We start from the raw sequence: 27,029 nt of genomic DNA, 5'->3' as shown, positions 1-27,029 counted from the left end.
ATGCGTAATTTTCGCTCTCAAGGTGGTTGGATCTTTACTCTTCGTGCGCAATGTGTGCTGTGCTCGGCGTCGGTAAAATAAATAATAGAAAAAAGAGCGAAGGGTTGATATTCAGCCGCGCGTCTCCTGACAATGAGAGAGCCGCCTGCCTCGCGCTCGATGAATCCGCAGTTTGCTCGCTCGTCGAGGTCGGCCAACGATAAAGCGACGCTCTCAATTTTACAAAATAGCTCTCCGCACTGGATCATTGCCAAAGTTTATAAAATCAGAATAATTACGATCAATGGGAAAAAGGAGAAATAAAATTTAAATACATTTTATTCATGCAATAAATGCATTTTTATTGAAGAAAAGTTGGGTTTTAACAGGAATTTTCCGAGGATTTTCGCATAAAATTACTTCCAGGATTTATTTTTTAATCTAAAAAATAAAATTATCGAAGTTGATGGCTTGAAAAAGGCTTGAAACTGACGTCATTCTCGTTGCTTAAAAAATTATCTCTTTTAAAATGACTCTGTGTTAAAGAGTATAACTCTTTATTTAATTTTTATAACGTCATCGCCTGTCAAGAAATTAGCAGAATATCGATCTCTTTATCGCGGTAATTATATATTTTATCAATGCAAATGCAAACACAAGGCGTGCCTCGTTGACAGCTCATGTGATATGCCTAAAAATCCCTTTTTTAACATTTCTAATTAAATTAAATAGAGAAAAACAAGTTAAATTTTAATTTTAAATAAAAACAGCCTTTTTTATTTAAATAATTCACCAGTTGCATAAACCCTAAGTGTTCGAAGCCGCCAATTAACAGATGGCGCCACCGTAGACTTTCGTTTTTAAGGCACTTTCGCTGCGATTTCAGACTCAATCTAGCTACTGTGCATTCTTCAATTAATTTGCTAATTTTTGACGTGCTGAAAACCAAAATCGGTTCAGCCAATTGCCGTAGAATCGTGAAAAACTATTTTTTGAAATAAAAAAATCTTTTCCAACGTTTCTACGGCGAATGGCTGAACCGATTTTGGTTTTCAGCACGTCAAAAATAATCAGATTAATTAAAAAAAAGTAAAACAGCTAGATTGAGTCTGAAATCGCAACGGAAATGCCTTAAAACCGCTTAAAACAAAATTTTTGAGAAAGTCTGTGGTTGCGCCATCTGTTGGCGGCTTCAATAACTAACTAAGTGTTTATGCAACTGGTCGATTAAATTAAAATTCTAGAAAAGAACCAAAAGATGCGTCACCTGTTGCCTATAATTGTGACTCACGCGGTCAACAACCAACAAAACTAATCCAGGAATTGCGAAAACAAAGGGTCCCAAATAATAATGGCTCAAATTTAATCGCCTTTAGATATTTGCAGATCGCAGTTTTTTATGTCACGACTTTAAAGACGGAAATTGCACATTGGTTGGGTATAAAATCCTCTCTTTATCACTCGATTATCTTCCGTTTTATTTATTTATTAAAGCTTTATGGTTCCAATGAAAAGAACTAGTGTGACGAAGAGATAAAATTGCAGATAAGCCTCATGCATCGGATTTTATTTGAGCAGCGCGCCGTCTCGATTGTTGCTCATTCCAAGCTCGATTTGCGCTCGCAGCAGCCGAAATAATGCGGCTCCTCTTGCTCCTCGTGGCCTTCTCCCCGGCCTGCTTCGTCCACGCGCAAACTGAGCCTCCCATTCCAGCGGCTTCGGTTAGTTTTTATTCTAAAATTACGCCAAATTTTTCTATTTTTTTAAATTTTCAGAATGTGGCCGAGTTGAATGTGATGGGCTTCACCGCCGTCGGATGGGACAATACGTCTTTGACCGCAACACAGATACTGGAGGAAAACCTGGATCTGGTTAGAATCGCAACCGTAAACACTGGCGTAATTGTGAGTGAAAATTTTTTATTTCTAAAGCTCTTAGAGGTTTTTTTATGATAAGAAAAGTATTTTTGGGCCCAGGTGGGGCGCTATGGGCCCAGACGGTGCCGGTTGCGCCACCAATCGATGCCTCTCGGTGTTGCAAGTCTGTCCATGTGCATTTTTCCAAAATCAAACCATTTTTCGAATTTTTACGTATTTTTTAATGGCAGAAATTTCGAAAAATTCAAAGTATTTCACCTTGACACGGATTTTCCCCGGATATTTCACCTTCAAAACAGCGCGAAATTTATCTGGAAATATTTTGAGACTAAATACGAGCCAATCCGATCATAATTCTAGGAAAAGAAAGATTTTCAAGTCTGGAAAACGTGATTTTTGCACTTTCTCCAATAGAAAAAAATTCTAGATTTTTTCCAAACGGGTTTTAACGACTTCATCGCACGCGCAGGGTTACTCCCGGTCTGGAAACCGATTTTCAGATTTTTCGCGCCCATAGAAAAATTAAAATTAATTTTTTACGGTTTTTCGGATTTACGTAATGAAAATAGTTTTATTTTTCTTAAAATTCGGCCATTCATCTGATCCTCGACCATGACCCCTCATCAGATAGGTCTTGGACGGGGCTTTGACCTGCGGTACCCTAAAGACCTTTTTCAGGGTACCCCGCGACCTGAGATCCGGTTTTCAAAGCTTTTTCAACTAATTTCGAGCACAATTAGCGATACTCGCCAACAATTTGTTACCTTGGCCAGTCACCGACCTTTCTCAGGTCGCACGACCTTTTCCCAAGGGGCAAAATTTTTATAACCAAAAGAATATCAAAATTCTTGACCTTTTTTCCCAATTTTAACTCGCAGGACAGGGACAGAATTTTCGTGCTGCCTGAATACGCATTTACCACCACCAGGGTGATGAACGAACGCCCCTTGGCCCTGGTGATGGCCCAGCTGGTTGGCGACCCTGGCGAGAACGTGCTTCCCTGCTCCAGCGGCAATGAGGGCCTCGAGTACTTGGTATGGACTTAAAAAATAATATTTGCGCTCAATTAAATCATTTCATTTCATTTCGGCAGTTGATGAAGCAACTATCGTGCATTTCGCGGCAAAACTTCGTCTACCTGGTGGCCGCCGTCCTGGAAAAGGAGTCTAGAGAGTGTCAAACGGGAGAAACTGCCCCCTCCTGCTTCAATATTTTCAGCACGACAATCGTCACCGACAAGAACGGATTCTTCATCGCCAAGTAGGTTTCATATTTTAATTAAAATATTTAATTTAAACCTCTGTTTCAAAGGTACCGTCGTTTCAATTCCCTCGAGCAAGGGTCGGTGATCAACCGGCCGATCGAAGCGACTCCGACGACGTTCACAACGGCGTCTGGCTTTACCTTCGGGCTCCTGACTGGCAACGACCTGCTCTTCAGGGAGCCGGCGCAGTCGCTCCTCAGGAGAAACGTCACCCAGTTCATCACCAACGGCGCGTGGCTCAACACCGTGCCCTTCGAATTCTGTGAGTAATAGAAAATCAAACAATGAGTCAGGAAGAAGGAAAAGATCAATCACTCCTTATCAGTGACGTCAATTATATAGAAGCAATTCCGCGGCAAACAATTCAAGGATTAAATTCCAACGCCAATAAAAGTAGCGATTGCTCTAGTATAAATCACAACAGCCTAGATAATGTCTTTGTCAACTATGCGGTAAACTGACGTCATTTTATTGAAACGACTCTTTCTTAACATGTTGCAAACTTCGAAGGTTAAATTAAATTTTTATTACATTTAAAAACTCTCAGGAACCCAATTTTTTGTATTCCAATCGATTCCTGAGGGTCAAAATAGGGGGAATTAGTAATTATTTCGATTTAAAAAAGTTTTTTGATGTGTAAACAGAGGCGCAAAACCAAACATTAGTTGCTTTGGCGCGTAAAATGCTTAAATTTTTTGGTCTCTACTCAGCAAGCGTCACTCCTCTGACGTCACAGCCTTGGCATTGGCAGCTGAGAGAGCAGGCGATGGCAGAGACATCTGCTCATACCCAGCAAGAGCAGTCACGTGACTCAATCCCGCAATCTCATTGGCTAAGAGCAAGCAAGCACTCTAGTCTCCCTTCCACTCCCTCTAACTAAGCAGTCTGCTGCGCATGTCACACTCCTTAGAGTGGGGGTATTACAAGAGGAGGGGAAGCAAGAAACGCGTGTTCCTGCTCTTAGCCAATGAAATGGCGGGATTGAGCCACGTGACTTCTCCAACTGCTTGTGCTTCACTGCTCTTGCTGGGTATGCGCAGATGTCGCTACTGTCGCCATCTCCAGCTGTTGCTTCCATGCTTGGTGTTGACTGCTGAGAGAGCTGTGACGTCAGAGGGCATGCACAGTAGCGACCAAATTCAAACGTTTTGCGCGCCAAAGCCACACTGCTTATTGCATGTCACAAATCATTTTTTCGTTACATTTATAACCTTTTGCCTCTCCCTTACAGCGGTGAACGTATTCCAGGGGTGGATTGAAGCGAACAAAGTGTACCTGGCGGCGGCCAACTACATGGAACCCGAGCGTGGCTACTCGGGAATCGGCACCTACCGCTCCTTCTCCGGCGGCTTTCTCCGCAGCGAGATGGTTAGTGGCGTCTCCGGCGGTTCCGTGGCCATCGGCGACACGTTGAGCGACCTGAGCTCCCTGCGGCGCCGCAAGCGCCAGGATAACCCAAATAACGTGGTGGGCGTGGCTCCGGCCGATTTGTCAAAATTCGTATCGGTTGAGGTTCCGCTCAGCCCGACGTCCAGACAGGTTCGCGCCTGCCATGAAACCTTCTGCTGCGATCTCACCTACAGTACAACCACCACCCTGACCGACACCACCAGCGTCGCCTATCGGGTAAAATTTCTCATTGCGCTTTTTATTTAGAAGGATGTTTGACAGTTATAAGTATTTCAAAATGACGCCTTTAAACACCCACTGAAACCACAATTAATTCTTATATGTCAATAGATTCCTGAGGGTTGAAATAGGTGGGATTAATAATTTTCCGATCGTAAAATGTTTTTTTTACGTAAGAGAAGAGGCGCAAAAGCAAAACGCACGATGTTTTGGCGCGCAAAACGCTTGAATTTAATGGTCGCTTCTGCGTAAGCGTCACTCCTCTGACGTCACAGCTCTCTCAGCTGCCAATGTCAAGCACAGAGGCGACAGTAGCGATATCTGCGCATACCGAGCAAGAGCAGTGAAGCACACGCAGTTGGAGCAGTCACGTGACTCAATCCCGCAATCACATTGGCTAAGAGCAGGCACGCGCGTTTGTTGCTTCTCCCTCCTCTTTTAATACCCCCACTCTAAGGAGTGTGACATGCGCACTGCGCAGCAGAGCCACTGCTTGGAGAAAGTGGAAGGGAGAGAGATGCTTGCTTGCTCTTAGCCAATGAGATTGCGGGATTGAGTCACGTGACTGCTAGAACTGCGTGTGCTTCACTGCGCTTGCTGAGCAGATGTCTCTGCCGTCGCCTGCTTCTCCCAATCAGCTGCCAATGCCAAGCAGGAAGCATGGCTGTGACGTCAGAGGGGGGACGCTTTTGATTCGTTGCATTTTGCGCGCCAAAACAGCGAGCGTTTTTCTTGTACCTTCTGCTTTCTGATTTTTTAAACTGAAATGTAATCATTTATTGAATGTTTTTAAACGAAACTAATTAAAAAAGACGACCCCAAACCCAGTTTAATTTTTTTCACCGCTTTTTACAGCGTTTGCTAAAAAAATCCGTTCAAATATCCTCCCTGCGATAATTTAATTTTATGCCCTTTTGTTGTTTCAGCTGTTGGTTTTCGGCGGAAACCGCACAGTCGAGGGCGTCGCGCAGCCCATCTTTTTGGAGCAGACGTGCGGGCTGGTCGCGTGCGCCAGGGGTGCCGAAAATGCGATCGACTGCACCGCCACGAAGGATCAGACCGCCTACACAAACTCCGTGTCCTTCTCCTCGCTGTCGCTGCAGGGTTCCTTCTCCACCAATTCAGTCAGACCGATCACCATGAGTGGCGAACCCAGCATATTCAGCTCGCTCAGCCTTGGCACCCTCAAAACCGAACAAATTTCCGAAAGGTACATGCAAAAGATGAATAATTTTAAATTAAATTGATTTTTTTTACAGGAATTACACGGTGAGCTATGAAGTACCTCGTGGACTATTCATCAAAGTGAAAACCTTCGCCCTGACCGCGACGGACGTTCCTGCACCCCCACCCCCACCACCGCCGCCTGCTGGCCCAAATATGAGCACCTTAGGAAAGGCGTCAAGTGCTTTCTTGATGCTTCTCGCTGCGTTGGCCGCCAAACTGGTTTAAATTTATATGAATTATTTATTGTTTGATTTAGAGGAAATTATATAGCGTTTTTAAAAAGCACTGCAGTTTTATTTATCTCGTCTATAATACAATAAAAATAGATTCTTCGTGGTTAAAGGCCTGACCAACCAAACCAAACCACATGGCAAAATTTTGTCATAATTTCGCGTTTTTCAAAACTTTGCAACTCTATATCTCGGGATCTATTCATCTAAATTGCAAAATTTACCCACCGTTGGAATCACCTTAATCAGTTCTGAATAACTAAAAGGTTAAGGGGTGTTTTCCCTCCACCCCTAAGTTGCCATACAGCTTGAAAGATGCAACATAGAGCGCGGCGCGAGGAACGGTGGTCGCTTATTATCAAAATTGCAGCAATGGGGATCAAAGGGGATGGGGGTGAGCACCCCCAAACCACTTTGGCTGGTTAGTGGAGGCTGAGACGAGTCTAGTGGTGGCTAGTTTTTGAAATTCTGATGGCTAGATCCCAAGATTTGGAGGTGCAAAAATCACAAAATGAAAAAATTGACATTGATTTGCATTTTTTCGAAACTTTGCAACTGTTTATCTCGGGTTCTAAGCATCTCATTTGCAAAATCTACCCACCGTTGGAATTATCTCAACGAGTTCTGAGTAACTAATAGGTTAAGGGGTGTTTTCCCTCCACCCCTTAGTTGCCATACAGCTTGAAAGATGCAACATAGAGCGCAGCGCCAGGAACGGCAATCGCTTAATATCAAAATTGCAGCAATGGGGATGAAAGGGGGTGGGTTTATGCACCCTCTAAACCCTTTAGCTGCTCAAAAGATGTTGAGAGGAGTCTAACGAGGGGTATTTTTCGCAATTATGATGGTTAAACCCCGAGATAAGGGGTTGCAAAAATCACAAAAAGTGAAAAAATTACATTAATTCGCTTTTTTCGAAATTTCGCACCTCCACATCTTGGCTTCTAAGCATCTCATTTGCAAAAACTACCCACCGTTGGAATCATTTTAACCAGTTCTAACCAACTAAATGGTTAAGGGGTGTTTTCCTTTCACCCCTAAGTTGCCATACAGCTTGAAAGATGCAACATAGAGCGCGGCGCCAGGAACGGTGGTCGCTTATTATAAAAATTGCAGCAATGGGGATCAAAGGGGATGGGGGTGAGCACCCCCAAAAAACTTTAGCTGGTTAGTGTAGGTTGAGACGAGTCCAACGGTTGGTAGTTTTTGAAATTCTGATGGCTAGAACCCGAGATTTGGAGGCGCAAAGAACCCTAAAAATCATTTTTTTTAATATTTAAAATTGAATCTCAAAGTATGTACAAAAAATCTTTCGTAGAAGGCACAATAGCAGTAAAGAGTCTTTAAAATGGGACGGAGATTAAAAATTAGCGGCTCCCACTGAGACGCTGGGGGCCGCCATTATGCGCGTAGCGGATCAAACCTAAAATTAATGCTTTTTCATTTTGTGCGAATCGAGTTTGTTTTTGGCAGTGTATGTTGCTGAGCACTTGTCACATTCAAAACGATCGTATTCCATGCAAGTTTTCAGGTGCACCTTGAGTAAGCCTCCGCACTCGAACTGTTTCTCGCAGCGTCGACATTCGCGAATTACCCTGTGCCGATCTTTTATTCCGTAAGTGACAGAAGTTTGGCAAAGCTGGCAGACATGGAACGTGTGCAACTTCTTGGTGTGGCTTGTCACCAAGAGCTGAGACGAAAACATTTTCGGGCACTGCTTGCACTTGAAATTCCGTGGAAAGTGCGTTTTAGCGATGTGGATTTTGAGCGTTTTCTTTAACGCGTTTCTATGGCCGCAGTGCGCGCACTCGAACTTCCTCTTTTCCAATTCCTTTCCATGCGCGGAATAATAGTGTTCGGCCATCTCGGTTTCCGATTTAAAGTAAGCGCAGCAGGCGAAGAACCTGCACCGAACCGCAAAATCAGGATGTTGGTTGCCGATGTGCTTTCTGTAATTCACCCTGACTATCTCCTTCCTGCAAACGGGGCAGTTGATTTTCTTCTCCTTCTGAGGTTTCTCGTGAACCTCCCACACGTGCCTGTCCTTTTCTGCAACGTTGCGGAAGTAAGTTTTGCAGTTGTTATTGTCACACCTGATGGCATCTTTATGTTGCGTGTGAATGTGTTTCGTCAATTGTCTGTAGTGAACCTTTTCCCCGCACAAACAGCATTTTTTCATTTTCTTCTCAGTCTCTGCTTTGTTTATTTCCTCGTCGGCTACTCTGCTCGGCAGCTGGATTTTCTCCAAGGGCACCCAACACTGATTAGCATGTCCCTCTGTAAAATAAAATAATTATTATCAAATACATAATTAAATTCATTAAAATAAATCCGACCGTAAAAGTGTTTCCGTAGTTCTTCCGACACTCGGTCCAACTCCAAATTTCGCGGCCACCAAGCCAGAGACTCGTCTAAATTGTTCATCCGGGCTAGAAACCTTCAAAAATTTAATTAATTTTGAATACATAAGTTAAGAAAAAAACTAACTCTGTCTGCCAGATGCAAAAGTAGCAGATCAAATCGTCGTCTTCGACCTTGTCCATCGGCACCGTTTCGGAGGAATTCGAGCGCAAGAAATTCTTAGCAAAAATCCGCAGCTTTTCCCTGTCCACTTGGACAGCGCGGACAGCGCCGTCCGCCGTCGGACACGCGCACAATCGGCACAACGGCGTCACGTGAAACATGCTAAAAGCCATGCCCGTTTTAGCGCCTTGCTCGCTTATTACAATTATTCAATTAGCTTTCATCAAGTGGGAGCGAATTGGTGAGAAAGAGAGTTGAAAATCAAAGCAGTACTTGAAGCAAATTAAGGAGATTTTCGTACCAATTTGACTTGATTAAGGTTTGATTTAAATAATTAACCAGAGAAATTAATTTAGATTGAAATTTGTTGGATTTAATAAAATAAATTCATTTTAAAATTTTAACTCCTTTTCATACACTCCAAAACCAATAGAGTAAGAAAGAGAGTTCAAGTTCTTCATTTCTTTTGGCTCATTTTTTGAGATTTAACGCGTACTGAGCCTCAATAATCATGAATTTGACACAAAAACAATTGAAAATTTGACCCAAGCTTAAATATTTCTTATTTTTTATTCATTATTTCATCCTTGTCTTACTCTCCTACTCAGTCCCACTTCTTCTTTCCATGGCGGGAACGTTCAATCCGTTCAATCAGGCTTTGGAAGAATTAAAAATTCATCTTGATTTGAATTTTTCTGAAGCCTGAAGCCAAAATCAATTAAAATTCTTAATATTTTCGATTAATTTCAAAAGAATTTCATACTTTCAAGAGTTATTACTTAAAATTCTTTGATATTGGTGCGCCACGCCCCCTTTAACATCGCTGTCGCTTGTGAACCAGCTGGAACCAGCTGACTCGCGTGTCGCATGCCGTCTGCTCTGTTTGTTTACAAACACAATTTCGAAGCCATGAACAGTAACAGCTCGAACGGGACGCATTCGGACGAGAAGGAGGAGTGCTCAGTGCGTCCGATCCTCTGCGAACTCGGCGTCATCACCAGGCCAGATGGCTCGGCAATCCTTACACAAGGTTCGTTTCGGTGGAAAAATGATTTTTTTTATCATTACATATTTTGACGGCATTCAGGACACACTGTGGTGATGTCGGCGGTGTACGGCCCGTCCGAGGTGCGAATGCAGCGGCTGCAGGTGGACCGGGCGTACGTGGACACGGTGTTCCGGCCCAAGGCGGGCGTGCCCAACACCAGCGACCGGCTGCGCGAGACCATCATCCGGGACACTTGCGAGACGGCCATGATCGCCACCCTGTACCCGAGGACGACCATTTCGGTCATCCTCCAGGAGATGGAGGACTCAGGAGGAGTAGGGGAAATTAATTCTCATATATGGAATTTATGTAAAAAATTAAAATTTTAGTTGCTCGCGTGTTCGATCAACGCCAGTTGCTTGGCCCTGATGGACTCCGGGGTGTCCATGAAATTCCTGTTCGCGGCCGTCACCTGCGGCGTCACGGAAGACAACCTGATCATCGTCGATCCGGACGCTGATAAACTCAAAGTGTGTATAATTGAAACAATTTAATTGTCTAGAAAATATATTTATTCGTACATTTTTTTCATTTAAACAACCTATATAATTATTGATTTTTGTTTCAGGAGTGCAAAGCGAGCCTGACGTTCGCCTTTGACAGCATCAACAAAAACGTGATCGCGTCGTACACTTCGGGCACGTTTCCCGTGCAGACGTACAACAATGGCTTGGAAAAGTGCAGGCAGGCGTCCGACTTCCTCTTCGACTTTTACAGAGACATTGTGCGAAAGTACGCGTCCACTTTGTAAATTCTCTCTTCGATCCGTGTAAATATATATTTTTTATATTGAGAAACGATTCAATAAAAAATGCAAACTTATGTTTAAAAGCAAGCTTTCTTTTGGTGATGTGAAAACCCAGTCACAAGGGCTGTGAAAAAAAATGAAAATAGGCACTTTTCGGAATTAATTATGTAATTTCACAGCCCGCCCGTCACCAGTGATATGGCAAATTAATTAATTTACATTCTAAGAATAGATCGTGTTGCACAAAATCTGTCACTTGGCCCCACACTTTGTTCGGAAAGACACTTTGCGTTGGCAAGCGATGAGCATTTTTGATCACTTTTTCAGAGTTCCGCTTCGGCTCAAAAAGAGTTTTTTAAATTAGACACTGCTCTTGCATCACAAATCACTGCTGCTGCTGCTGCGGACTCGTGCTTTTGAGCAGAAGGCGATAATTGTTTTCGCTGGAACCATCTGGAATGTAAAGAAAAAATTAGTTTAATTTTGGTTTCACTCAGTCATGCGCAAACATGGCGGCTGTTAGTGTCTTAATAAGGCGTGGCCAACGGATATCGCTAAAAAAATTGAATCTTGAAAGAAAATTATTTTATAAATCTCTAGATGTTTAAAACAATAAATTTTGAAAACAAGTCACCAATGGCGGCCATATTTGCGCAGATCTTCCAAGAATTTAATCTTTATTTCTAAGAAATCCAGTTTTTCTGGACGATTTATACATAAAGAGATCTCATTTTTAATTAAATGAACGATTTGAAGCCTAATATTGCTACTTTTCTCTTAAAGACGCTTACGGCGGCCATATTTGCGCAGATCGTCCAAGAATTTATTCTTCATTTCTAACAAATCCCATTTTTCTGGATGATTTTAGCGTAAAGAAAGCTCGTTAATAATTTAAAAATCGATCAGAAGTCAGATATCGCTACTTTTCTCTAAAAAAACCCTTACGGCGGCCATATTTGCGCAGAAAATAAAATTCTCAGTTACGTCCAAAATGATTTTTAATATTTCAGAAGCATTAAATGGTGAAGATTGAACTCAAATTTAAGTTAAATAATCAGAAAGGCGCCAATGGCGGCCATCTTTGCGCAAATCTGACAGCAAAAATTGCTTTAATTTAAATTAAACCCATTACCTAGGCAGTCTACACGTTCTAGTATCAAATGATTAATTTCTTATCGATTTTATTTAAATTTAGACCAAATTTAAGAATAAGTCCCTTCTGGTAGCCATATTTGCGCAGAAATTAACAATTTAACATACCGTTTAAAATCTCGACGAAGAACATGGATTCGTCCTTCAGGTTAGCGACCACCTGGTCGTTCAGGTATATGTGGATGCCGTTCGGACCCTGAAGGTAGACGTCAATGACGCTGGGCGTCGGGATGCCGACCAACTCGGCCAGCCGAGAGGTCATCTCCGTGCGCTGCAGCGAGTGCAGGTAGAGGGCGTGGTACACCTGCGCACCCTCTTGGCACAGGTAGAGCGTCAGACGCGGAATGACCGACCTGCGAAACAATCGACCTTTGAGGAGGAATCGAATTTTGACGCTGCATTAAATAGTTTTTAGTAGATTTTCGCGCGAGGAAGCCATTTTTTACTCTTAGATCCAAGATGGCGGCTAATTTTCAACAGTAAAAATGCGTTTTAATGAAAAATCTAGAAGCAATTTTCATATTTTTCAAGACCAATGGCCTTAATTTCCGCAATATGATTGATTTTTAAATATTTTGTGATTTAAATGCTCAAATCCTTTAATGCTGCAACCGCCTTTAATAATTAATTTGAAGATTTTAGGCATTTTTCTTGCTTTGAAATTAGTTTGCGAGTGTTTTGGGGATTGTTTCGGTAGGAAGCCATTTTTTCCTTTAAGATCCAAGATGGCGTCTTATTAATTTTAACAAAAATGCCTTCAAGTTACTCAAAATCAATGCGATTTTAATTTTTTCAAGACCAATATGGCATCAAACTCCACAGTTTGATTAATTTTTTTAGATTGAATTCAAATGTTGAAATCCTTTAATGTTATGAAAACTTTAATTTACAGATTTCAAACGTTTTACGTACTTGGAATGGAGTGCGTTGAAGAGGCGGATGCCGTCAGCGATGCCGCAGATTTGAATCATGTCCTCCCTGGTCAATCTGAGGATGTCGGCGCCGCTGAAGCCGTTGAGGGTGCGCAGGAAGTGGCCGAAGCGGTGCGTCTGCAGCCACTGCGCCGTCTGCGTGGCGCTCGCCTCCGCCGGCAATGGCTCCATGAACACCTGCGTCACATTAGAATTTTTCTAATAAACAAAAAATAAAATATTTACCTCGACAGCACTGATCGGCACTTCCTCAAGGTACTCAGTGATGGGCTGTTGGGGCTGCTGGGCGCTTTGGTTGGGCAGAGTGCCGCTGGTGGTGTTGCACGCAGCGCTTTCCTCCTTGACCAAACTGCTCGGACTGCCGTCGATTTGCCTAGGGGACCGAAATTCGAAATTTATTTAATAAATAATAATTAAATCTAGATTTTCGGGGCTTACATATTGTCATTAGGACCAAAGTTGCTGACCAGGCCGCCGTTGGCGCAGGACGTGCCCGCGGGAAATAAAATAGTAGTTTCCGGAGACACCTGAGGAATTAAATCATTATTTTTATTTAATTAAATTAGAAATAACTCACATCTGTGAGGACGGTGCACTCGTAGGAGGGTTGGTATTTCTCCTGCTCGGAGAGGGGCCGCTTCTGGATCTTCTCCCTGTCCTGTTTGTGCTTGCGGTCGGCGCCTTTCAGTTTGAACACCTTGATCTGGCAGGCGGCGGTGTGCAGGCGGCGCACGGTGCTGCCGTCGCCCTGCGAGTACGTCTCCACCTGGATGCGGAACGGCACGCCCTTCTCCCCGCCGTGCTTCTTCGGCGTGAATTCCGTGCTGATGCAGTGCACCTGTTCATCAAATTTCAAATTTTAAAATATTTTTATGCTAAAAAACCTCAATTTATAGTGTTAATTGCTTTGAAAATGATTAAATTGGTGTTAAAAATTAAACAATTTATTTTAAAAAATGAAAAATGGTGCCCAAAATAAGTGAATTTCACGGAGAGTCTGAAAAAGTTTGGTTTTACACTCTACGACCCATAGTAGCAGAGCTATAAATTTTATAAGTAAAAAAATCGCGATTTGTGACATTTCAAAATTTTGTTTTTGGGGTCCAGGCGGGGCTCTGTGGGCCGGAAAACGCTTTTTGCGGCACCAATCGATGCCCCTCGGTGGCGCAAGTCCATTCGTGTGCAGTTTTTCAAAATCGGAGCGGTTTTCGAATTTTTAAGAATTTTTTTTTCGGGCGATTTTTTGAAGTCAAAATTTTCAAAAACAATTTTTAAACCATAAAACGGATTTTTCCAAGCCTGAAGGACCAAAGGAGTCTATGCCACTTGTTCTTTCATAAAATTTGACATTGTTTTATCTACAAACCCCTCAATTTTATTAAAATTATCACTTCAGCAGCCTCTAACAAAAATTCTGACACCAAATTTGAGTTTATACGGTTCATAAACCTATAAATCGACACCCAACACGAATATATTTAATTAATTACAACATTGAAATTCTCAGGGTAAGGTCAGGGTCGGGCCCTGAAGGTCACACCTGGCTTTGAATTGGCCATTTTAAGATTAAATAGTGTTTTGGAACATTAAATTTAGAATTTGCCATCGAGAAACAAATTTTCAGGTCAAAGGATACTCAGGGTATGAATCGAAAATCAATATTTAAACCTGAATTGTGGCGGAAACAATGAGTTAAATTTGGGGTCCTTGTGCATAAATTCCCAAGCTACAATTTGGTCCATCAAATCAAAAAATCAGAAGGGCAATCACCCTGAAAAATCGGAATTTGAGGAAAAAAGGTGGCCTTTACCCTTCCCCTAAATTCTTTTGTTAAATTTTTAGAAATATAACAAGAAGTCTTAATTTATTTCAATTTTTTAAATACAATTTAAGAAAGAAAATCGAACCTTGATGTAGGCGCCGACCTCCTTGGTCGGATCCCAGGAGAACTCGACGGTGTTGAGGTGCTCAGGGTCCTGGACGGCGTCCCAGAGGCCGTAGGAGAGCGGAATGTCGAGCTCGAGGATGCGCTCGCCGGGCCGCGACTGGCGCCACGCGGCCAGTTTCTCGCGCTCCATGTACTGCAGGCGGCGCTCCTGGAAGCACATGCGGATGGCGCTCTTCAGGATGGTGCCGCGGAAGGCCGACAGGTCGCCCAGCTTCTTCAGTTTGATCTCGTACGACTGGCCCTGGTTCAGGTACGTCAGCGACTCTTCGTTCATTTTGGTGGCGATCGACGTCGCCGCCGCCAACACGTATTGGAACCTGATTCATCAAATTATTGGTTAAAAAATTGTTTTTGTTTAATAAAAAAATGATAATTACATGAAATTGTAACCCTTTCGTTTACCTAAAGTGTATTAATTAATTAAAATTAATTTTGAGAAGATATAAAAATAGTAATTTTGAGTTTTCAAAGTTAATTTTTTTATTTTCAAAAATTGCTGGTTTTCGAAAGGGGTGTGTTTTTGGCCTGATTTAAATTCAGCAGTTGATAGCAGCGTCAAAAACTGCCTAAATTCAGAAAGCTGATTAAATTGACCAGTTTTTTTCCTATTTAGCAAATTTTTGAAATTTTCACCGACCTATAATCCTCGCCGGCAACAGTGTTGTTGAGTTTGTCGAGGCGCTGGAAGCGCTCGAGGCCGAGCTGATCAGCCGGCTGCTGGTTGGCGCCGTTGCTGCTGCCCAAGCCCTAAACCAAGAAAAATAAATAAATTAAAATGTCTCTTTATTAAATTCGAAACGAACCGAGTGTCCGTGTTGCGAGTGGCGCTCGCCCGGGGGGCTGTGGTAGCCTGCGTCGCCGCCGTTGCCGCCTCCGCCGCCCCCAGCCAGGGTGTGCGAGTGGAAAAGGGTGTGCAGACTCGTCGGAGACTCTCGGTCCATTTCCGCCGACGCCGATCGCTGGTTCTGCTGCCTGCTGGAAAATTGGAAAATCCTAAAATTGCAGTTTAATTGAGAGTAGTAAAAATCCCTACTTGAGGAGAAGGTTATTTTTAATTTCTTTAAATGCTCTTTTCCGAATTTAACTGAAAAAAAAACAAATTTCGTGCAAATAATTCAGATATTTGGTTTTTTGGTGAATTCAGTGGATTTTTAAATCCATCATGAGATATTTTGTTCAAAAATTGTATTCAGAAAAAAAAGGTTTTCGGGGAAAATGCGGGTTTCTGCACGCCATGGTAAAAAATCCACATTTTATAGACAGTTAGACAGACGAGAGTAAAAAAAAACCAATTAATGTACTCACCTGCTGTTTGTCTGGTTGGTTGGAGAGTTGTCTTCTTGCTTGAAAACTGGCACCGTCGGAAGCGCCAGCAACGCGTCGCTGAAAATATATTATTTTAATTAATATGCCGACACTTACTTAGGTTTGGTTATTATTCATATATTGAAGAATTCTAGATTTTTAGACCTTGACCTCTGGCCAACTTTCTTGACGTCTAAAATTAAATAAAAAAACGTAAAATAATTTAAAAAAAAATTAAAACGTCGCCTAAACGTGAAATTTATTAAAACTTTCATTTAACAATCATATTTTAATAAATTTAAATAATCAATTTTAAGTCAAAATAAAATTTTACGGTTAAAAAATCAGTCGATAGAATATTTTGAAATTTAAGACCTTCGTTTTTTAACATCTTTTGGCGGGAAAATATTTATTTAATAAATTTTAGCAGCACAGAAATAATTTCTCAACTTGTTAGGCGTCTAAAAATACAACATTTCAGTAAAAAATCAATTTCCCAGTAAATTTGCTTTTTTTCGCTGTAATTCGTCACTGAATTCGTCGTTTTAGGGAATTTACCGTTTTAGAAAACTAAATAAAAATTCAACATAAGTAAAAATTTTGTCTAAATCCTCTTAAACATACGTAAATTGGCGGGCAATTTAAAAAAAAAAACGTTAAACAATTTCAAATATTAATCTTGAAAATTATAAAAGCGTTATATTTAAATATTCCGTTGGTTCAATTTAAGTGAATTTAGGTTAAAAATAAATTAATCAGTCATTTTTAAATTTTTATTAAGGCTTTTCAGGTTTATTTATTTCATTTCTTTCTTTATCTTAACCAAAAACCTACTATTTTCAAATCTAACCCAGCAAAAAAAATGATAAGACGGCAAACGAAGGATATTATCATGAAGAAGTGGAATTGCCAAATTGCATCATAGGAAAAAGATAATAAAAAAATAACTTAATCCATATCAATTCGATAATAATAATTACTAAAAAATATTTGTCTGTAGCGTCACGCACCTTTAGAGCTGTATTTATTTTATTTTGTTACCTCATATTATAAGAAGCAGTGCTGATGTCCTCGCCGAGGCCGGACAGACTGCCATCGAGATCGGCCGCCAAGCTGTAGTCGATGTCCAGCGACGTCATCCTGCCGGACAGCACTCCTGCGGACAGGACACCATGCTGGCATTAGTGCGAAGCCAAATTCGTGTGTGCAGAGAGAATTATTATTTGTGCGAATCGCGGCGAGCGGCAGAGACGGACCAAACGCGTGTTTATCACCACTAAACGGCTGGCGGAGATTATTGCAGCTAGCCGCCTCGAATTATCTGCAGCGACCAACGTGACCTGATTCGAGATAACGCCAACGCCGCGGCTCACACAGACGCTAACACACACGCGAGCCACAGCGGCGGATAATCAAAATTCAGCACTATTATACATGATGTGCCAAAATATATTCTGCAGCTTTTTCCTCATTTTCCTGTTCCAGCCGGCTTTCTAACGACTACGGGATGGAGAATTGGAGAGCCGGTCAACCACGTGTTGCCCCAAACTGGAACCGCCGTTTTTCGGCACTCGAAATTCCTCCTAGTGGGTAGCCACAATTGGATGCAAATTGCTTCGTGGAAAAGCGCAGTGATTTAATATAATGTGCGAATTTTTATAGTAATATTTCTGTTGGGCGTAAGATTAGGGATGAGTTTGAGACGCAAGGAGTGGTAATAGATAGAAAAATATCAAACGAGTGGCGTAAAACAACAGATCTTGCAATAAATGCGAAAACAAACATGGCCGCCCCCTACATAGAGAAGAGACAGTCTTGAACGGCACTTAATTATATCTTCATCTTTTCAAGCAATTACAAGAACTACGCATCAAAGGAAGTCAGAGAGAAAGGGATACTCATAACGTGGCGGATTTCTATAAGTAAAAACGGGTTTTTAAAGAGTTAAAATGCTAACGGCGGTGTTATTCCAGAAATTCTTCACATTCTTTGGATTATCGCGATGGAACGCAAAAATACAACCTTCAATATGGATTTTTCTAGCCTATTTTCACTTCAAACATGACTAATTGTTTGTTAAATTAGTTAATTAAAAGAGATTTTTCGATTTTTCGACCAATTTAAGCCGAAAACAAAAATGGCGGGAAGTGTCTACGGAAATTCTTACCCATTTTCTGGCCAAAAGATGGACTGATCGGTCACGAACTGATGTAAATAATTGCGATAAATCCATTTCAAAAGCCGTAAAACCGAAATTTGTGTTATTTTTTTCAAAGAATTTTCAGTACGTCAAGAAAAAACCCTGTTAAATTCGTATTTCCCAGCCAATAAGTCTGTATTGAGAAAAATAACCTCAGAAATATGTTGTTCTTGCCTATTGACACTCCAAATATAGAACAAAATCTGAACTAAACCCAATTTAGGAGGGCTTTCGACCGATTAAAGCCAAAAACAAAAATGGCGGGAAACTCGAACGGAAATTCTTAGCGAATTTATGGCTGACAGATGGACTAATCGGTCACGAAATGATGTAAATAAGAATGAGAGGTCCATTTAAAAGGCCGTAAAACTGAAATCCGGGATATTTTCGAAGAATGTTCGGTATAGTTATAGTTCCAGAAATTCTTGCTTGAAATTCGAATTTTCAGGCCAATGAGGCTGGAATGCGAAAAATAATCTGAAAAAACGGCCCGATTTTACAAATAAAATACAAAATAATTGTAAGCCTAAATAGGAGGATTATTTTCATCTAAAATAAAGCCGTATATAAAAATGGCGGGAAAATTCGTCAGGCCGTTAATGGACGAGAAAACGGAAATTCGCAGCGATTTTAGTGTAAAAGATGAGTTAATCGGTCACGGTCTGATGAATAAAGAGTGATGAGTCCTTTTCATAGACTGTACAAGCCGAAATAAGTAGTTTATCGAATAAATTTCAATTTTTTCAACTACGAAAGTAATAAAATACCACTTATATGACTTCTCTGCGATTGGCTGATATAATTTTCGTTTTCAGCAAGTCAAATAATAATGTTTTTATAGCCAAAAAATCTAAAATCATAGCCAAAAATTTAAAATTCCCAGTGGCGCCATCTTTTGCCTGCTATATAATTTAATTTGAACAAAAGAATGTATATGTTCGGAATTTTTCGGCCGTTAAAAGGTTTTTCCTCATGACCATATTAGTGATGTTTACGGCGACCGCGTGTTGTTATTTCTACTACTTTCGAGAGGCTGACTGGCTGGCCAGCGAGCTGCGAGAGTGAGTGAGCGAGCGAGCGAGTGAGTATCCAGTTAGTCGGTTGCCTCACAAGATTAGAGGCGCCACCGACAGGTTGTTAATGGCCTTCGCAGCCCTGAGAGTACAGTCCAGAGACAAAAACGACGACCGCCGCCGCCGCCGCGATTTCTCCTTCCAAATTAAATATCAGAATATTAAATCAACACGCGGCGACTTATCAAATCTGCGGAGATAACGAATGCTGCTGCGAAAATTAAATTATCATTCGGCTGTTGAACCCAAGGGGAACAGTCACGAGCATTTTTATCGTCTGTCAAAGTGTTTCTCGGGGAGAAAAATATTTTAGAAGGTCCCTGGATGAAAAAATTAAATTAAATTAATTCGTAATCTGCAATGGCCGCCTTTCTTCTCCTTCAGACGCTTTTAAAAGTTAATTTTTCCCTAAAAACAAACAAAAAATTCAAGATTCGAGGCTAAATTTCTCACCGTCGGGGGTGCGGGGCTTGGGGCAGCGGCGGAGGGGGCTGGCGGGGGGCCGGAGGTCTTCGAGGTGGTGCAGCGTGGTGCCGTGGCTGGCGCTGAAGACGCGCGGCGGCTCGTCGTGCAGCAGCAGCTCGCTCGGCGCCGCCAGCTCGCCGGGCAGCGACTTCACCTCGAGACCCTCCAGGTCGCCGTCCCACATCTTCCGCTTCCGCGACGCAGCCGGCGCCGCGGGCGCCGACGCCACGCGGCCCGCGATGTTCTCCTCGCTCAGCGGGTGCTGGCCCTGATAAGAAAAGACAAAAATAGAAACACTCTGGCGGAAAATATACAGCTTTTATTTATTTTTAAATAAGAAATAAATTTTTTCGTGCCTGCAGTCTCATCCTGAGGGTTTGCCTGAACTCCGGAGACCAAGGACAAGGCTCGGCAGCGTCATCCGAGGAACCTGTCGAGCCTGTGGGACTCAGGGTCGTCCAAGTGGGCGTCTTTGCAGGTCGGGAGGGGCCTTCGAGGCCCTTGGTCAGGTTGTGCAGGTCGAAAAAGCTAGCCATTTCAATCTCCATGCCGCTTAACCGACTCTCACCGTCGCACCAAACCTGAATTATAAATTTTAAAAACCAAATTCCTAAATTTGAAAGCTGAAAATTAATTTTTTTCAAGGTTACATGGAGCTGATTAGCAAATTTTAGATCAAAGATGGCGGAATTCAGGGACCTTTAAAGTACAAGTGAAGAAAAAACAATTAATTTGTTCTCAATTCATAAAAAAAGCTACAAAAGATGAAAATTTTTGTAAATAAATACTCAAAATACTTTAAATTTGGTTTTAAAAAAACAAATATGGCGGCTACCAGGTCCAACAGATAAAAATATGACTGAAAAACATATTTAATTAATTTAAAAACAAAATAAAAATCAGCTTTTCCCCTCAATGTCCTAAATTAATGATAAAAAACAAAATTTAGTTCGCACCGTGGCCGCCTGTTCTGCGCCTCTGGTTGCTGCGGCCGCCGCGGCTGCTGCTGGACACGGCCAAGAGCACGTGGCGCGCCTGTCCCGCACTGTCCAGCCGAAATCGAGACCAGCAGCTGAGTTGGCGCAGCAACACCATCGGGCCTCGACTCACTCGTTCGTTCGCTGCTCAGCCCGAGCTCAGGGTAAGCCAGGTCAGGGTCAAGCTCGCTGAAACACGCACATCAGCCCGAAAGGGTTCTACAACTACTCTTTTTGCAATGCAGACAGAAAATCAACACTTTGACAGACAAATAATACGAAATTCGTGACTGTTTTCGCATATTTAAAATGGTGTAACGGTCGTTTTGGCCTCAAAATGCCCTTATTTTTATTTTAAAATAACCATTAAACACTGAAGGCAGCCATGTTTGCGTAACCATGCAAATAAATGGCGATAAAACACCTTAAAGGTTTATAAATCGTGGATTTTAACCGTTGAAACTTTTAAATCTTTTAAAATCTTAATTTCAGGTGGAGGGGAATGTTTTCAGGTGGAAAAATTTTAAATATTATCTGACGAAGAACAGGTTATATGATTTAAAGAAATTATTTCGCTCAACAAATAGGAAGGTATATAGGGAAGAAAAATCAGGTGGATGAGACCCTGACTGCTTGGAAGCTTCCGAGAGCTTCATTTTTTAGCCCAGGGATCAGACAAAAATAATTTGAACCAGACTCACCAGGAGGTGAAAGGTGCATTTAGATGAGAGGGGAGGGTTTTTCAGGTGGACAATTTTTTAGCGGAATATTTGTTATAATCTGACGAAGAAAAGGTAAATTAGTTTAAGAACTTCTTTCGCTCAAAAAATAGGAAGGTAAATATGGAAGAAAAATCAGGTGGCCTGATACCCTGAGTGCTTGGCTTGGTAGCTTCTGGGAGCATGTGTTTTTTAAAGGTGGTAGCAAAGGGTATGAAAAAATAATTTGACTTTTATCCATCCGGAGGGGAAAGGTGCAGGGTCTGCAAATATAGATGGGAGGGGAGGGTTTCCAGGTGGAAAAAATTTAAAGCAGTAAATGTAATTCGACGAAGAAAAATTCAATCAGTTACCAAACTTCTCTTGCTCGAAAAATAGGACGGTAAATCGCGGAGAAAAATCAGGTGGCCTGAGACCCTGACCGCTTGGAAGCTTCTGGGAGCTTCAGATATTTAAAAGTCGTAGCAGAGAGATCAGAAAAAAACAATTTGAACTTGATTCATCCGGAGGGGAAAGGTGCAGTGCCTTAAAATTTAAATGGAAGGGGAGTGGTTTCAGGTGGAAAAATTTTTAAGTTAAGTTACGAGTAAAATTTTAGTAATTTAATGCTCTTAATTCGTTTGGTCGGAAATATAGGGGAGAAAAACCAGGTGGCCTTAGACCCTGACTGCGTCAAAGCTTCTGGGAGCTTCAGTTTTTTAAAGGTGGTAGAGAGGGATCAGATAAAAATTATTTGAACTTGACTCATCCTGAGGAGAAAGGTGCAGGGCCTGCAAATTCAGATGGGAGGGGAGGGTTTTCAGGTGGAAAATTTTAAAAGCCATGTAACGAGTAAAATTTTCAATAAATTATTGCTCTCCATTTGGGTTAAAAACCAGGTGGCTCTCTGAGAAGAAATTTCAGCAGCTTAATCGCGGTTTAAAGGAATTTTCAGAGACAAAAATATTAATTTAATTATAATTCCAGCGGTTTCCCTGGATAATAGCGACTTTGCATAAAAATTTGAAGAATCTCTTTCATCTAAACGGTTCCTCGGCCATTTCGCAGAAAATGAGCAAATTGCAGATTCGTTTCGGCGGCATTTTTTATTCATTTAACTATTCGAGAGCAGCGAGAGGGAGGGATTGTGGCTCACCTTGTGCCACCAGCATCGCCTCGCCGCGGCAATAATTATTACAAAGCACAAACGAAAACGCCCCGCGAGTCTTTCTCGTTTTGCGCAAGCAATGCTATTTAGCGTTTAGCGCGGCGGCAGCAGCGGTCCCAGGCTGTCTGGCCGCGCTCGAAAACACCTCGCCTCGCCGATCACGCCACACAGATTCCGAGAAATCGCAAACCTGCTGCCGCTCAGGGTGCAATTAGCGAAAACGGCAGGTTGCTGCTCCCCGGGCTACGCAACTCGCTCTCCGAAAAATGCGTAGCAAATTTGTCAAGAATAAGAAATAATAATGAATTTTTAAAATTAAATTCATTCCTTGAATTATTTTAAACAGTTTTCGCTGTTTATTTCTATCCGAGGAAGAATACAAAGGTTTCCCATTGTTAGAAAATAAAGATTTAATCACTTGAGGCGTGAAATAAATTGTTTCACAAGTTGTTTTGAAAAATGCAACGTTACATGAAATAGGGTAAAGTGCATTCGACTGATATTTCTTACAAACTAAAGTCTTGTTTGTAACTTTTGTGTTGAAAATTTTCTCTGGTTGAACAGAAGACCAATTAAGACCAATTTAATTCGGAACAAAGTAATAAAATAATTTAAAGAAGGTTTTTAGACAATTTTCTAATATTTAGAAGGGAATAAAAAATATTTAATTCAATTCCAGGACAAAATCTATTTACAAATAATTAAATTTATAAATAAACTCGTGACAAAATCCTTATTTTCAACTCGAGGCGTGTTCACATTTCACATCGGATCTCCTTATAGGCGCAAAATAGAAAGAAGAGACACGGAAAGGCTTTTCCAGTACACAACAACAATTATTATTTCTTCAACGCGACAATTACCCAAGAAGGAGTTCGTAGAGTGAGTCACGCCGCCGGAATCTTATCTGAAATCGGTTCATCAGCTGATGCGGCGGCGGCGACGATCAAGGTCCGCGCGGCAAACCAATTTCTTTCTTTCTTTCCACTAATAATATTTTTTTCTCGCTTCCTGCCTCAATGCCGCGAGTGTTGCGTCCGCGCAGTTCAATTTCGCGGGTGAATAAATAAATAAACAAATAAACATTTTATCCCTTCCGTTGACGCACTTCCGCGCGCCGAATAAAATAATCGAGTAATGAAGGGCGCAGAGGACCATTTTTCGGCCCGCTCTCTAACGCTTTGATAAATTATTATCAGCCGGACGGCACGTGATTCGTGAGTTTCGTGACGTCATTGTGGCAGTAGCAGTAATCGCCCGCCGTGTGCAAACAACGCCGCAGCGTCCAAACAATAATCATTTTTTTTTGCTCACCGTCCGCGTATTTTTCCGACCGAAATACGTCACACTTTCGATCCTTTTTGAGCAGTGCAAAACAGGAAAAAAAACACTCCGAAAATAAGAGTCTAATTAAGATAAAATGTTTCAGCTGACAGTTGAAAACTGGAATGGGTTGGGAAATTCGCAAATTGGTAAAAAAAATAAATTTTGAAAAGCCCGAAATTCATTTATTTTGTTAAATAATCGAATTTCCTCGACAATTTATAAATTTCGATGCTGTTTAATCCTTTAATAACACTAGTAAAGAGGTAATTATTATTTTTCTGCATAAATTTCACCGTAATTTACACTGTAAATATTTATCCTCAATTTAGAAAGTGGATTAATAGTCAAATAATTAGGTTTTTAAACTTTAAATTGTAAAAAAATTGATTTTCCATTTAAAAATCAAAAGAGAATCGATTAATTAATAGAATTTCTTGAAAATCAGCCCCAAAAACATGGTCAAACCGTAAAAATTACTGATTAATCAGCCAAATTAACTATTTAAATCTTTGAAACAGGGTCAATAAGGGCGACCTTCTGTCTAAAATCCATCAAAAAGCCCTTTAAAAATTATAAAACATTAAATTTCACCAATCTAAAGTATTAAAAAAAATCTTTTCGGCTCAACGAGGGCTCCCCTCCCTTTTAATTTCCCTTTTCAGCCTTGAACCCGGCATCCACAGGCGAAATTCGGCCTCAGCGGTTGCGGTTGCCAAGGAAAACGACCCAGCTTTTGGCCATAAACTGACATTTGTTTGAAACTCACCGAGAACGGCGCGACGAAGAGCAGCAGCCCCGCAGCCGACCTGAGTCAGCAGGACAATCAGGTCGGAGGCGAGCCGCACCGAGAGTTAAAAAGACAAGCTGAGCAGGACCTGCCCCGCGATCTGAGACGCTCATTGGCTCGTGCAACAGTCGTAAACAAAGTAGGGAGATCGCAAGATGCGAAAAAAGTGGAAATAATCACTTCTGGTCTCGAGATACAAATTAAAAGAGCTTTGACCTAATTTCTCAGTCAGCTATTATTAAGTTGAGGAAAAGTAACGGGAAAAGTTATTTTCGGCAACGTTTGTAAACAAATCGGACGTCCTAGCACTTATTTAAATGAAAATTAATTTTTCGGAAGGGTTAAAAATTAATTTCTGGTCTTACAATTTTAAAATAAAATTAATTTGATCATTTTGTGCTATGCTGGAGTCAATTAAATGGTCAATCAGGCTTAAATCAATTTCTAGATTTTTTTAGAAAATATTTACCAAGTGTCGAGCCAGATTTTAATTCTTCTAAAAATCTAGATCTCCCTTAGAGTGTGTGAATTTGACGGAATTTCACTAAAATTGCGATTTTCAGGCATTTCCAGTAAAAATTCCTTTAAAATTAACACTGTAAATATTTCTTCTCAATTTAATAAAATATTTATTTGTAATTTCTTAATATTTGTCAGGTTGAAAACCATTTCAAAATGTAAGAAATACATTCCAGAGTTTGATAAGCGGGAATTTCACCCAATAAAAAAATTATTCTAACGATTTACAAGCATTTTAAGTGTAAATTCCATTAAATCAACACTGTAATTATTTTTTCTCAATCAAACAAATAATTCATTTTTAAATTTTTGAAGTTTCTCAAGTGAAACCATTTCAAAATTTATGTAACGCATCGAAGGAAAAAATTATTATTCAACTCCCAATGCTCACGACTTCTTCTCATCCTCGAATTTTCAAAGAAGAGACGATTACCACGCTCGTAAAGCTAGTTTCTGACCAAAATCTGCTGTCGGGTCTTAATTTGGAAAGGTTTCCTCGTCAGGTCGAAACGAAATTACACATCATACGATATTATATTTTCTCTCTCCGTTATAAAATTTGCATTCGCGGGCAAACCGATTCAATCCAGAATTGGAAAGAAAGAAAGCAGCTCGTCGGCTCCAGCGTGGCTGGCGCGGCGGCAGCGGCTGAAGCGGGGAAACCCTGTGCCCTCAGGTCGCAACCTGGAAATCCCCTGACCAGCTGTTCCAGCACGCACATCCACTCACCGACCAAAACGATTAGAGTTTACACGCTTGCCGACCGGTTTCTAAAAAAAATCGTAATTGCAGGCAAAGAAAATTAAAAGGTCGCCATACTGAGGCCCAAGAGATTTTTATTTAAAGGTTATGTAATCGAAACAAGAGCTCTGCAGGCTTAAAAACAATTAAATTCCTGATTTTATTTCAAGATAATTTTTTTATAACAAAATAAAAAGTAAAAACGTCAAAGGTCAATGTTATTTAAAATTGTAAATGAATGATTCACCGCCGAAATGTGACCCAATTTCTCTGCACATGCTTGAGCAACCCTTTTTATTTTCAAATGTCAAAAACCAGTCTCGGCGGCGCGACTGGAAATCCCTGAGAGATTTCGCCGACGCCTGGCCTTGGACGTCAATATTCTAATCCGCGAAAAAAAACAATCAATCACGAGTTCAACGACTGCTAAAACAATTCAAACGGACGTTCACCTGCACTGCACAATCAATCTCAAGAAAGAAGATAAACTTTGGCCAGTACATAATAATTATTTCCTTATCAGTCTTGGCTCGCTCGTCCTTGAGAAAAGGAAAAAGCGGCGCCGAAAACACGAAATGCCAATCGCCACTCACCAGATTATGCGGGTCAGCTGCGGCTAGTGCTGCTGGGTCGTCGTCGGCCACCGACTGGACACGAGCAGCTCCATGTGAACTATCTATTACGCACTGCCGATGCGTTCTTTCTTTCTTTCGTAGTAAACAGCGGCAAATTGATTATTCCGAAGCGGCTGGAGCAAATGTCAGGCAGGCGGTGTTTTCCTCTCGCGTGACGACACGACCAGCTTCTTGCAGCAAATTAGCGAGATTTTGCAAAGACAAAGAGGAGGCACCACCAGCAGCTCCGACCGTCCGCTCTGTCGGGAATGCGACCGACTGCCGACTGATATGTGCGGTGGGCGTGGCCAGCAGCTGGACAAACACCGACACGAGGCTCGCTGCCGATTCTCTGCTGCGGTGAAAACCGGTACTGAAATGAAGCAAGGTCAAGCGGAAAATGCGGATTTTCTGAATGAAATTGTTATTAAAATAATTAATCATGTAATTCAGCTAATTTTAAATATTTTTTGGTGCTTGAATCTTAATTTTGAACTGTTTTAACAGAAATTCTTTACGTAATCGGTGTTTAAAAAATTCATAAAAATCGCCTCTCTCTCATTGGCTGGTTGGGTCTCGTGGTGTAGCGCAGTGGCCGC

The 27,029-nt window shown here is 41.3% G+C and overlaps 4 protein-coding genes across 5 annotated transcripts; 2 read left to right on the top strand and 2 right to left on the bottom strand.

The window, feature by feature from the left end:
• Positions 1-1,553: 1,553 nt before the first annotated feature.
• On the top strand, positions 1,554-6,258 carry LOC135943949 (biotinidase-like). The gene is made up of 8 exons (XM_065490615.1): positions 1,554-1,700; positions 1,755-1,883; positions 2,735-2,890; positions 2,950-3,116; positions 3,168-3,382; positions 4,352-4,746; positions 5,676-5,959; positions 6,009-6,258. The coding sequence occupies exons 1-8, from the start codon at positions 1,617-1,619 to the stop codon at positions 6,199-6,201; spliced, it is 1,623 nt and encodes a 540-aa protein (XP_065346687.1). The 5' UTR covers positions 1,554-1,616; the 3' UTR covers positions 6,202-6,258.
• A 5-nt stretch (positions 6,259-6,263) lies between these two features.
• LOC135943950 (GDNF-inducible zinc finger protein 1-like) lies at positions 6,264-8,926 on the bottom strand. Its single transcript, XM_065490616.1, has 3 exons — positions 8,694-8,926; positions 8,543-8,643; positions 6,264-8,483 (listed from the first exon to the last, which is right to left on the bottom strand). The coding sequence occupies exons 1-3, from the start codon at positions 8,900-8,902 to the stop codon at positions 7,636-7,638; spliced, it is 1,158 nt and encodes a 385-aa protein (XP_065346688.1). The 5' UTR covers positions 8,903-8,926; the 3' UTR covers positions 6,264-7,635.
• A 672-nt stretch (positions 8,927-9,598) lies between these two features.
• Positions 9,599-10,608, top strand: Rrp46 (exosome complex component Rrp46). Its single transcript, XM_065491500.1, has 4 exons — positions 9,599-9,759; positions 9,817-10,052; positions 10,107-10,247; positions 10,346-10,608. Exons 1-4 carry the CDS (start codon positions 9,639-9,641, stop codon positions 10,526-10,528), a joined length of 681 nt encoding a protein of 226 aa, XP_065347572.1. The 5' UTR covers positions 9,599-9,638; the 3' UTR covers positions 10,529-10,608.
• gem (gemini) lies at positions 10,273-26,701 on the bottom strand. 2 transcript variants are annotated; one of them, XM_065491497.1, is made up of 15 exons: positions 26,410-26,701; positions 20,557-20,766; positions 19,957-20,181; positions 19,589-19,868; positions 16,904-17,018; positions 15,863-15,940; positions 15,361-15,532; positions 15,195-15,304; positions 14,517-14,874; positions 13,187-13,447; positions 13,048-13,136; positions 12,835-12,982; positions 12,590-12,786; positions 11,786-12,030; positions 10,273-10,978 (listed from the first exon to the last, which is right to left on the bottom strand). In XM_065491497.1, the coding sequence occupies exons 3-15, from the start codon at positions 20,146-20,148 to the stop codon at positions 10,911-10,913; spliced, it is 2,313 nt and encodes a 770-aa protein (XP_065347569.1). In that variant the 5' UTR covers positions 20,149-20,181; positions 20,557-20,766; positions 26,410-26,701; the 3' UTR covers positions 10,273-10,910. The 2 variants fall into 2 exon arrangements, with proteins under 2 accessions (XP_065347569.1, XP_065347570.1); XM_065491498.1 differs by lacking the exon at positions 26,410-26,701 and adding an exon at positions 24,536-24,557.
• Positions 26,702-27,029: the final 328 nt, after the last annotated feature.

The sequence above is a fragment of the Cloeon dipterum genome, chromosome 4 (assembly GCF_949628265.1).
Source record: "Cloeon dipterum chromosome 4, ieCloDipt1.1, whole genome shotgun sequence".
NCBI lineage: Eukaryota > Metazoa > Arthropoda > Insecta > Ephemeroptera > Baetidae > Cloeon > Cloeon dipterum.
The sequence above is the reverse complement of the archived record's forward strand: the minus strand, read 5'-3'. Positions and strand labels throughout refer to the sequence as shown.